The 12401-nt window shown below is 41.0% G+C and overlaps 1 protein-coding gene and 1 long non-coding RNA gene across 4 annotated transcripts in view; one reads left to right on the top strand and one right to left on the bottom strand.

The window, feature by feature from the left end:
* Nucleotides 1-12401, top strand: part of LOC141571125 (uncharacterized) — a 46080-nt gene that overhangs the window by 15059 nt on the left and 18620 nt on the right. The gene's annotated exons all lie outside the window — the stretch shown is intronic.
* PIP5K1B (phosphatidylinositol-4-phosphate 5-kinase type 1 beta) overlaps nucleotides 4377-12401 on the bottom strand; it is a 280007-nt gene continuing 271982 nt past the window's right edge. For both annotated transcript variants that reach the window (XM_019730369.2, XM_074330528.1), the window contains one exon: nucleotides 4377-5126. In XM_019730369.2, coding sequence (XP_019585928.1) covers nucleotides 5124-5126 — 3 coding nt within the window. In that variant the 3' untranslated portion in view covers nucleotides 4377-5123. The remainder of the gene's footprint in view (nucleotides 5127-12401) is intronic.

The raw sequence follows: 12401 nt of genomic DNA, 5'->3' as shown, positions 1-12401 counted from the left end.
CGGATAGCTCAATTGGTTGGAGTGCGTCCTGTCAACCACAAGGTTGCCAGTTCAACTCCTCGAGTCCCACAAGGGATGGTGGGCTGTGCCCCCTGCAACTAGAAATGGCAACTGGACCTGGAGCTGAGCTGCGCCCTCCACAACTAAGATTGAAAGGACAACAACTTGACTTGGAAAAAAGTCCTGGAAGTACACACAGTTCCCCAATAAAGTCCTCTTCCCCTTCCCCAATAAAATCTTAAAAAAAAAAAAAAAAAAGAAAGAAAGAAAGAAATGGGCAGAATCTTAGCTGATTTACTGTGATGAAAGTGATAAGGGGCTCTCGAAGGGTATTCTGTGGGGAAGACTGAGGATTCTCATCTGCCAGTGGATTGCCTTGACCTAACACACAGAGAGGCAATGGACCTTCAATATGTTCTTCTTGAGGGAATGTGGGTTTCCCTTTTCTGGAAGTTGGGCTCCTCTTGTCATTAACACCAGGTCTTTTCTCCTTCCTCTTCCCCTCAGTCTGACCCTCTCTGAATACACCAATCCCTACTTATTGGCCCAGCAATTAACCAAAAGCTCAGAACTAGGCCTTGTACACGGTACACACCTGCTTGATCAACATTTGCTGAGTTGACTATAAAGAATTCACAACCACAGTAGAAGCCTTCCAATCGGGAATTCCTCTTCGTTTTTTTTGGTGCCAGCCTGCAGGGCTGGGTGAAAGGGTGTTGTGTTTACTTGCAATAGCTAACTGTGATGTTGCCAGGGTGGGTAATTAGGACCGAAGGTATGCAGAATTGATTGTCAAACTTAAAGGGCAAGATGAAGAGAAAATGAAAGGATAAATGGTTGTGTCTGTAGCTAGGCATTTGCAACGTGGGACACAATCTATTGTATTAGCACCAATTGGGGAGGGCATTTCAGAACTCCAGTGTGAGCTCTGAGTGCATGCTGGCTGTCTTCTGGTGGGTGTGGTGGGGCTGACATGGTGGCCTGAGGGAGTGGTGCGGGAGGGCCCACCACTGACACACTCTGACTTCTCATAAATTAGTACAAATGGAAAATCTAGAGAGACCACATTCTGGGCTATAAAACCAGTCCCAATATATTTAAAAGGGTTTAATTCCTACAAAGCATGTTTTCTGATCACAATGGAATTAAATTAGAAATCAGTCATAGGAAATTCTTTGAAAAAAAAATCCTCAAATATCCTCCTCCTCCTCTTCTTCTTCTATCGCTGAATTATCTCTCTCTCTCTCTCTCTCTCTCTCTCTCTCTCTCATTGTGTGTGTCTGTCAGATTTTTAAAAATTCCATTCATCCATCAATGGACACTTACAGGTTGTTTCTGTATCTTGGCTATTGTAAATAATGCTGCAATGAACATGTGGGTGCTGATATCTTTTCGAATTAGTGATTTTGTTTTCTTTGGAAAAATACCCAGAAGTGGATTGATGAATCATACGGTAGTTCTAGTTTTAATTTTTTGAGGAACCTCCATACTGTTTTCCGCAGTGGCTTTACCAGTTTACATTCCCACCAGCAGTGTGCAAAGCTTCCCTTTTTTCTGCATCCTCACCGGAAGGTATTATCTCTTTCCTTTTTTGATGAGAGACATTCTAACAGGTATGGGGTGATAGCTCATTGTGGTTTTGATTTGCATTTCCCTGATGATTACTGATTTTGAGTACCTTTTCATGTACCTGTTGACCATTTGGATATCTTCTTAGGAAAATCATCTATTCAGTTTCTCTGCCCCAATTTTAATTGCATTATTTGTATTTTTGCTATTGAATTGTATGAGTTATATATTTTGCATATTAACCCCTTATCTGATACATGGTTTGCAAATATTTTTTTCCATTTCGTTGGTCGCCTTTTCATTTTGTTGATTGTTTCTTTTGCTGTGTAGAAACTTTTCAGTTTGATGTAATTCCATATATTGATTTTTTTTGCTTGTGTTTGTGCGTTGGTGTCACAGCCAGAAAATTATTCCATGAACAATGTCGAGGAGGTGCTTTCCTATGTTTTTTTCTAGTTTTATGGTATTAGGTCTTATGTTTACATCTTTGAGTTAATTTTTGTGAGTGGTGTAAGATAGGGTCCAACTTCATTTTTCTGCTTGTGGTTATCCAGTTTTCCCAACACTATTGAAGAAACTGTCTTTCCCTATTGGGTGTTTTTGGTACACTTGTCAAATATTAGTTGACTATACATGCATGAGTTTAATTCTGGGCCCTGGCCTATCTGTCTGTTTTAAGGCAGTACCATACTTGTTTTAATTATTTTAATTACTATAGGTTTGTAGTGCAGTTTGAAATCAGGAAGTGTGATGCTTCTGGCTTTTTCTTTCTCCTGATAGCTTTGGCTATTAGGAGTCTTTTGTGAGTCCATACAAATTTTAAAATGGTTTTTTCTATGTCTGTGAAAAATGCCATTGATATTTTGTTAGGAATTGCATTGATTCTATAGATGTCTGTGAGTAGTATTGACATTTTAACAATACGAACTTTTCCATGAGCACAGAATATCTTTCCATTTGTCTGTATCCTCTTCTATTTCCTTCAGTCAAGTTTTGTATTTTTTGTTGCACGGGTCTTTCACTTCCTTGATTAAATTTATTCCTATGTATTTTACTGATTTTGATGCATTGTGAATGGGATAGTTTAGTTTATCTTTCAGATGTTTCATTGTTAGTGTATAGAAAAGCAACTGATATCTGTATGTTGCTTTTATATTCTGCAACCTTACTTGAATTTGTTAATTCCAACAAATTCACCTGTGATTTTCTGTATATGAGATAATGTCATCTGTAAATAATGACAATTTTACTTCTTCCTTTCTGATTTAGATGCCTTTTATTTCTTTGTCTTGCCTACTTGTGCTGATTAGAACTCCTAGTACTATATTAAATAAGAGTGGTGAGAGTGGGCACTTGTCTTGTTCTTAATATTGGAGGAAAAGCTTTCACTGTTGAGTATAGTATTACTTGTGGGTTTGTCATATATGGCCTTTATTATGTTGAGGCATGTTCCTTCTATACCCAATCTGTTGAGGGTTTTTTGTCATGAATGGATATTGTATTTTGTCAGATGCTTTTCCTGCATCTATTGAGATGATCATGTGATTTTTATTTTTCATTTTGTTGTGGTTTCATATTTATTGACTTGCGTATATTAAACCATCCTTGTATCTCAGGGATAAATTCCACTTGGTCATAAAAAGGTGTATAACTCTTTAATGTATTCTGGAATTCAGTTTGCTAATGTTCTGTTGAGAATTTTTTGTATGTATATTCATCAGGGATATTGCTTTATAGTTTTCTTGTAGTTTCCTTCTGTGGCTTTGTTATCAGGGTAATGCTGGCCTCGTAGAATGAATGCTTTTTAAAAGATTTTTATTAAAATATAGCTAACACACAATATTATGTTAGTTTTAGGTGTACGCAATGGTTATTCAATATTTATATGCCTAAAGAAGTGATGACCATAAGCCCAGCAACCATCTGACACTGCACCATGCTATTACAATATTATTGACTATATTCCCTATGCTGTACATTACACGCCCATGACTTATTTGTTTGTCTGTTTTTAACAGTTTCATTTTTTTAAAATCGGGGAATATTGGGGGACAGTGTGTTTCTCCAGGGCCCATCAGCTCCAAGTCATTGTCCTTCAATCTAGTGGAGGGTGCAGCTCAGCTCCAATTCCAGTCGCCATTTTCAATCTTTAGTTGCAGGGGGCGCAGCCCACCATCCCATGCGGGAATTGAACTGGCAACCATGTTGTTGAGAGCTCGCGCTCTGAGGTATCAGGCTGCACTCCCCTCGCAGCTCAGCGGCAGCTGGTTGTCTTCAATTTAATTGTGGAGGGCACAGCTCACTGGCCCATGTGGGAATCGAACCAGCAACCCTGTTGTTCAGAGCTTGTGCTCTAACAAACTGAGCCATCTGGCCGCTCTGTAAGCAACTTTTAAGCAGACGCTTTATGAGCTCCCATTACTTGGTTCCACTATCACTTTTTCTTTCTGCTGTAAAAGTGGCATGTTCTACAGAGGGACTGCTCTGGATCCCTTATCCAGAGATTTTGGGATTTATTGATATTTTTTGTTAGTTTATTATTATTTTTTTTTACCACAGCATAACATTGTAAAAGCTAACACACCAGGACATTTGGGAAAGCCTCTTAACAAGTTGAGCAGAACTTGCTACTGAGTCTTTTCTCAGGGTCCAGAGAATTGTCTCTCCATTTTCATCTGTCGTGAGAGTTAGTTTTATTTAGGATTCCAGAATATCTAAAAATGAGGCATGTCTCAGTTATTTCTTTTTAATTAATAGGAGGAATTATAAAAGACCATAAACCATTGGAATCACTGTACCACCACAAATGAGAACAAAATATTTTATTTCTCTCAATAAAACTATAGTTTACAATAGTATTTACTAAATAAATTATATACTTTCTTTTACAAGCAATAAACTAAATCACAAATATTTCAAAGACAATGTATGTACACGACATAAAGCCTTTTATAAATAGCATTGCCTTTCTCATTTCACTAGTAAACAGTGAAAATATCTTTATAGAAGCTAGTTATCTATAAAGTATATGCAGACCTATTATACTGATCTTTATATGAAACCAATTTAAACTTTTAATGACATGGACTATGATTATAATTTTGCAAAACAGTAGAATTTGTACTTTATTTACCATTTTGCATGGATGAATTCTAAAAAAAATAAGCAGATTACATATGTTGCTTATGTATAATCACTGGAGGCATGCAAAATGAAACAATGCAAGTGTCAATAGGAAAATAGCACTTTTCAAGTCCAAAAAAGTGATTGGCAATGGTATAGAAAGCAGCTTAAATATAGTTCATGCAGTTCTTCACAGTTCAGCAAGCAACAGCAAATGACAGAATAGTGTGGTATTTTTCACATCACATCTGCTGATCAGCCGATGGACCAAGGCTCCCCTGACATCTCGCAAACTCCTAAGTCCCTTTGATTAGTACTCGGTGTGTCATGGGGCTCAGCCAAGTTCTTTTGGGTAATTCCGGAGTGGAGGAACTTCTCTACCACGAATTGTTCATGTCTCATCCATCTGCTCACGCAGCCACCACTTTCACTTACTGGGGGAAAAAGAAAGAAACCAGCTGTCACACTTGGTTTTGGCATTGATTTATAACTGCTCCTCATGAGTAGAAACACAAGTGCATTATTTCTCCCAATGACTTGTTCCTGGGAGATATACTGGTGGAAGTGGGAGTGCCTTAGGCTGGGATTCTGCTGCAATGATAGCGTACTCTTCTCTGGTGGATCCCCAACATGGTAATTATACCAAAGTTTGTCAAGTCCCTGCTAAATCACAGCACTGGTAAGGACTCAATCCTGGCTAAGACATACTCCTGCCCTCCAAGTGCACAGGGCTTTGCGGATGTGCTGTGGTACTTCGGGCCTCAAGCCAATTGGAACAACGTGAACATGGTCTTGGACTCATGGGTGCTGTGTTCATTTTCAAACACCACCCCTATGGTCAAGGAGTAAAAATATGTCCAGTATATAGTGAATCCAAAATGAAAACCATTGAAGGTCAGAGGCAGCTAATTCAACCTGTGATAGTTATACTAAGATACATATGGGGAAGCAGTACCATGCTCAGTCTTAGACAGACACAGTGGGTTAAATCTACTGACTTCCTAAGTATTACAGCTATAGGGCATTCTGCAAGTTACTTAACCTTCTTTGTATCTTATTTGTTTTATTTGTAAAACGGGGCTAAGAAACACCACTTTATAGGGTAGTTGTAAGGAGTAAACTTTTCTGTGGAGAAATATAGTGTGCATGCACACATATACACACATATACAATACACAAAAATTATATACATGTCATTTAGCACAGTGCCTGCCATATGCTAATGCTCCCAAAATGTTAAGAAGGTTGGAGTTGGATCACGGAGATTGTGTGGCCCAACACCTTCATCTGGAGGCTGAAAAGGCTTGAGTAAAAAGTTTGACATGACTGAAAATTATTAGGAAAGAAACTATATCAAATAAAGAGGATGCTATTTAAAAAATGAGTATTTTATCATGTAATTTGAGCCTGTTGTTAGTTGTAATTTTTACTAGCTTGCCACTTTAATAGATTGTTCCCTCTTACTAACTTGTTAGAGAGGGTTGTCTACTTACATGCACAACATGCTCTAACGGTTACTCAGACATCAGCTTTCAGAAACCGCTTGAGTGTTTGGTGTTGGAAGCTATAGCAGTGGGCGAATGGAAAGTTGCCCACATCCTCAGGACAGATGTCCCTAAGGCGGACTTTCTTTAGGCTCAATTGTATCCCTTTGATGTGCATCACATGATGCGTATTAATCAGTGACATAAAAACCCCACATAAAAGGGTAAGGTCCCACTAATTAGATTTGAGTCCTGCTTTCTTAAAACCACAAAGCAAAAGTAGGTAGGTGATAGTTCAGCTGGAGTTCTGGGTCTGGTTTCTAATGCCAAACCCTCAGAGGGACATTGTCCAATCTGAGTCATGCCCAAGAAGATCCACCAGTGAAGGGCTCCAACTCCAGGACCCCATGGAAATGGCTGCACGCATGGGTTTTTTGGTCTAGAAAACAGGAGATGAAGAGATGGAGCATAATAGTTGTCTCTAAGTATCTGAAGGCTAGCCATGGGAAGAAGGGGTGAGGTACCAGTTTAGTCCCAGGACACACTGGTGACAGTGTGACAATGTCATCAGCAATAGTGGCACAGATGGTCGTGATCCTCGGGGTAGGGGTTGGACTATCAGATGTGGGAAAGCTTTGTTCCTCCCCATCCCCCCATCCCCATCAAGCATCCTGATTCTCAGACCCATGGCCTCTCCCAGCACGTGGGCCCAATTTGCCATCGGTTGAGACCCAATTGGTGAGACTAAATGGCTCCAAGACCAGAATCGGGACAAATGCATGGAAGCCAGTTTTGCTTCATCTTGGAAGTGCTTTCCAATCAGAGTAAAGAAACAAGTGGTCACTGAAGAGGGGCAGTTGCTGTCACTGGAGGTGAGGCTGAGGCTGACGGGCTTCTCATAGAGCTGAGGCAGGAGCTGTATGTCCTACACCTGGTACCCAAAAGGCACTTGACGTGCTGGTCACTGGAGAGGTCGAGCAGTTATGGCTGCGCTGTGTCAGATTATCACAACGTTCCATGTCAACCACAAATTCTATTAAATACTGTTTGTACATTTTTTTTGGTATTTTACATTTATTTTTTACTTAAGTATAGTTAATATGCATTTTATGTTTCAGGTGTACAATATAGTGATTTGACATTTTTATACCTTACAATGTGATCACCCCATTAATTCTAGTAATCATCTGTCACCACGTAAACTTATCACAGTATTATCAACCATATTGATTATAATTCTCCTTCACCTTTTTAGCCATCTTCCTCCTCTCTGGTAACTATCCTTTTGGTCTCTGTTTCTGTGAGTCTGTTTGTTCATTTGCTTTGTTTTCTTAGATCCTACATATAAGTGAAATCATACTTTGTCTTTCTCTGACTTATTTCACTTAGCATAATACCCTCCAGGTTCATTCATGTTGTCGCAAATGGCAAGATTTCATTCTTTTTTATTGCTGAATAATATTCGATTGTGTATGTGTGTGTGTGTGAGTCTGTGTGTGTGTGTGTGTGTGTGTGTGTGTGTGTGTGTATGTACTGCATCTTCTTTATCCATTAATTTATTGATGGACACTTAGGTTACTTCCATATCTTGGCTATTACTAGTAATGCTACAGTGAACAGAGGTGCATACATCTTTTTGAATTGGTATTTGTTTTCTTTGGATAAATACCAAGAAGTGGAATTGCTGGATTGTATGGCAGCCCAATTGTTAATTTTTTGAGGAATCTCCATACTGTTTTCCATAATTATTGCACTAATCTACAATCCCACCAGCAGTGCATGAGGGTTCTTTTCTCCGCATCCTTGCCAACACTTATTTGTTAAATTATTGATGGTGGCCATTCTGAGAGGTGTGAGGTGATATCTCATTGGTGGTTTCAATGGGCATTTCTCTGATGATTAGTGATATTGAGCATCTTTTCTTATGTCTGTTGGCCATCTATATGTCATCTATGGAGAAATGTCTGTTCAGGTCCTCTGCCCATGTTTTAATTGGATTTTTTTTTGGTGTTCAGTTAGATGAGTTCCTTATATATTTTGGATATTAACCCCTTATCAGACGTATCATTTGGGAATTATTTTCTCTCATTTCATTTTGTTGATGGTTTCCTTTGCTGTGCAAAAACTTTTTAGTTTGATGTAATCCCACTTGTTTATTTTCTTTTGTCTCCCTTGCCGAGGAAACATATCTAAAAAGATAGAGCAATCTCAAGGAGTTTCCTGCCTATGTTTTCTTCTAGGAGCTTTATAGTTTCAGGTATAATATTTAAGTCTTTAATTCATTTTGAGTTTACTCTTGTATATGTTGTAAAAAAAGTGTTCCAATTTTATTTTTTTGCATGTATCTGTCTAGTTTTCTCACCACTTACCCCATTGTATATCCTTGCCTCCTTTGTTGTAGATTAATTGACCGTATATGCGAGGATTTATTTCTGGGCTCTCTCTATATGTTTGTATGCCAGTACCATACTGTTCTGATTAACCTTCAGGGTTGATGTTCTTTTAAAACTGCAACTACCTCAGGATTCAGCCCCAGGACCCCATGGAAGCAGGATCTTTCCTTGTCAGGTGTTCAAGCACCTTCTCATTTTGGTTTCAAGTTGAAATTCTTTGCCAAAATACTCTGGAGTAAAGCATTTTTCTCCAGGCCTTATTTCCTTTTCTTATACCAAGCCTGTTTTCACCAGCAATTCCTGACTTCTGTTTTCCCCTGCCTTCTCTGTTTTCTTTCTATTTTCTATTTTTCTTATTCTTTTGGCCAATGTTCCTCCTGCCACCATGAGGATACAGCAACTTGTCCTGCCTCACCATTCATTTCAGTGTAAACTCACAGGTCACACATACATATAAAGCCTTCACAATGCCTCATGCTGCCTCTGGAGTGCCCTCCATCTCTGGGTCACTAGATAGCCCTGTGTTTGAAATTCAGGAATTTCTGAGAAAGCAGCTCTGGGAAGTCTTTTCTTTTTCCATTTATTTAAGGCTCTATATTTACATTTTATTATATTCCTATCTACCTCAGCTTGGGGGTTACTTCACAAGGCTCAATCACTTGGGGATAGACTAAAGTGGGGAGTTTCTCTTTGGTCAACAGCAGCAGGAATCCAAAGCTCACCATTTTCTTAGGAGGTGAAATGACTACACGTTAGTGCTACAGAAATCAGGACACAGGGTACAAATGGAGTCAGACGGCACTGCTATGGGATTTTATAGATGGAGGGAACTTAGAGAAGCCTGGGTCCAAATGCCCTACCTTTGTACTTAAACAGGACAACAAACAAACTTAGATTCAATCAGAATGGAAGTTATTTCCCGAAGGCCAGGGCTGCAGGCCTTTAACTAACAAGCCTTGAGGCAGAAGGGGGAACTTGGAATGTCCTTGATAGGTGTATACAAGTCAGATGAAAACTACCATGTTGTGACCCATCTGGGAGAGTGCTGGCGTCTGAGGTGTTGGCAGCACGTGCAGCACCAAGCCTCCTGCCAGCCTCCAAATGCCCTAGCAAAGCGTTCCATACCAACCAGTGGCTAGATTACTGAGAAGATGAGAACAGACCCAAGAAAAAAGCTGGCACTCACCGTGCACGTCTCATGGGATGGATTTAGGATTATGGCCTGTCCTTTCAAAACCATTAGTGCAGCAGCAATATTTCAGTGCCGTTCCTTGCCTGATTAATTTGTTTCCCAAAGACCCAAGTGATGCCTCAGGGCATCAAGGATTTATATGGGCTGACAATTCTACAGCAGACTTTCCAGCATGCGAGTGATTTCTGCTAATTGTAAATCCAAATGGTTACCTTATTACCTAATATATCACATAGCTCTGGGGCCACAACTGAATTCACTCCGACTCCTGCCTCTGCCACATTAGGAAAATGTGCTGGGGAGGAATATGGGCCTGGTCTCATTCACCCGGGAGCAGCACCTTTGGACGAGGCCACTGGCTTCTCTCGTTCATACGCAGTAGAAAGAAAGCATAAGATGCCAGTGGCTCCCGGCCATGGTCTCGAGGGTAGGAACTAGAAGTTCAACCCCCACCAAGCCTTTTCCTCTCAGCATTTCTAGCCATTATAGGTTGAATTGTCTCCCCCAAATTCATATGTTGGAGTCCTAACCCCCAGTATCTCAGAATGCCACACTGTTTGGAGATAGAGCCTTTACAGAGGTAGGCAAATTAAAGTGAGGTCCTTAGGGTGGGCCCTAATCCATTACGACTGATATCCTTATAGAAAGAGGAAATTTGGACACAGACACACATGGAGGGAAAACAATGTGAAGACACAGGGAGAAGATGGCCATCTATAAGCCAAGGAGAACAGCCTGGAACTGATCCTTCCCTCACAGCCTCCGAAGGAGCCCACCCTGTTGACACTTTGGTCTTGGATTTCTGGCTTTCAGACATGGGAGATCATAAATTTCTACTGTTTAATCCACCTACTTTGTGGGACTTTGTTATGGCAGCCCTAGGATACAAATACAGTAGCCATTACTGAAATGTAGAAAGTTTCTTAAAAATTAAGACTCTGTATTTAAATTTTCTTATACTCAATCCTATCCCCTATAGTGGATTACTTCAAAAGCTACAGTCACCTAGGAGTTGAGTGGCTCTAAGGGATGACCTGCCAAAGATTTAAAGTGAAGAAAAGGCTTTTTCCACCTCTTATTTATTGATACTTTTTTAAAGTTGCTGCCTAAGCCGTAGAAAGATGCATTTTCTGTGTTGAATCCCCACACTTCCAGGGAGCCCTTTCAAAGAAGCTCAAGTGGAACTGGCCTTGATGGAAGAGAAGGGCACATGAATCCTAGAGAAGATCAGCCCCTTCAGTTTTGTGCCTGACTGTAACTGCAGCCTTTAATCCAACGTGGAAGGTGGTAGATGCTGGGCCTGTCAGAGGGAGTTTCCTGTGACGTTTGAAGGATGTGCTGAATGTCCCCGCACAGCACTGAGAGGCTACAGTGAAGGACATGGAGTGGAAAGGGTCCATTGAGCGGCACACTCACTCCTGATTAGCTTTCAATTCAAGGACTTCAATCTCGTATCCCCCTTGGTCAGAGGTGCCTTCCTACCAGTAGACGGAAGTAGGGCGTGCAGGAAGCAGGAAGACAATCATAAGCCCGATTCAGAAACTTGAATGTGGTAGGAGCCTCCCATGCACCTCAGAATCAAGTGCATTTTTTTCCTCTAATGTAAAGCAAAGCTAACTGGCCAACCATCTCAGGAGGGGACCCCAGGGAGTGACACAGCTCTCCCTTACATCTAGCACAGAGGAATTACAGGATGCTCAGAGCTCAAGGACCCTGTCTACCTGCTCAGTGCATCTCAGCCCTGGATGCGTGGAGAGCTTTAAAAATACCAATGCTCTGGTCCACCTCAGGGATTTCATTTCTAACGCAAAATATGTCCCCAACTGGTGACTGTATCTGCTAATACGTTCATTTACCTGACACCTTTTTGTGAGGATCCAAAATAATTTGGAAACATCTACCCAACTTCAGAGTGACTTAGCTGGGGAGACGAAGAGTGAATGGAAAAATGGGGCCACGCCTGGGAAGGAGTAGTCCCAGGCCTCCTGAGGAAGGCAGTGTAGTTGATTCAACAGTGTCCCCCCAAAATTCATGTCTACCTGGAACCTTGGAATGTGACCTTATTACAGATATAATTACATCTACAAGTTCAGACGAGGTCACATGGGGTTAGGTGGCCCCTTAATCTGATGACTGGTGTCTCATGAGAAGAGAGGACACGCAGAGGCAGAGTCACAGGAAGAAGGCCACGAGAACACGGAGGCAGAGATGAGAGTGTTCCAAGTCAAAGAACACCAAGGAGCATGTGGAGCCACCAGAAGCTACAAGAGGCAGGAAGGATCCTCTCTTAGAGCCTTCAGAGGGAACGTGACCCTGACTTCTCGGCTCCAGAACAATGAGAAAACAAATTTCTGTCGTCTAAGCCATCCAGGCGGTAGTTCTTTGTTACGACAACCCTAGCAAAGAAACACAGGCAGAGACAAACCAAGGGCAGCCTTGCCCTCAGAACCTTACTCCTGAGTCCTCCTCATGCTGTTCATCACACTCCGGAGGCCTTCTATTTTATTAAGTACAGTACTTGAGGCATTCTCCCTTCTACCACAGGTTCCCACTGCTCCTCAGATCCCAGGCGACTGAAGTGTATGAACGATGACAGCCCTGTGCACTAGGCCCACGGCACGATTTAAATGTGCTTTCCCT

Source organism: Rhinolophus sinicus, linkage group LG04, assembly GCF_036562045.2.
Source record: "Rhinolophus sinicus isolate RSC01 linkage group LG04, ASM3656204v1, whole genome shotgun sequence".
NCBI classification, from domain to species: Eukaryota; Metazoa; Chordata; class Mammalia; order Chiroptera; family Rhinolophidae; genus Rhinolophus; species Rhinolophus sinicus.
The sequence above is the reverse complement of the archived record's forward strand: the minus strand, read 5'-3'. Positions and strand labels throughout refer to the sequence as shown.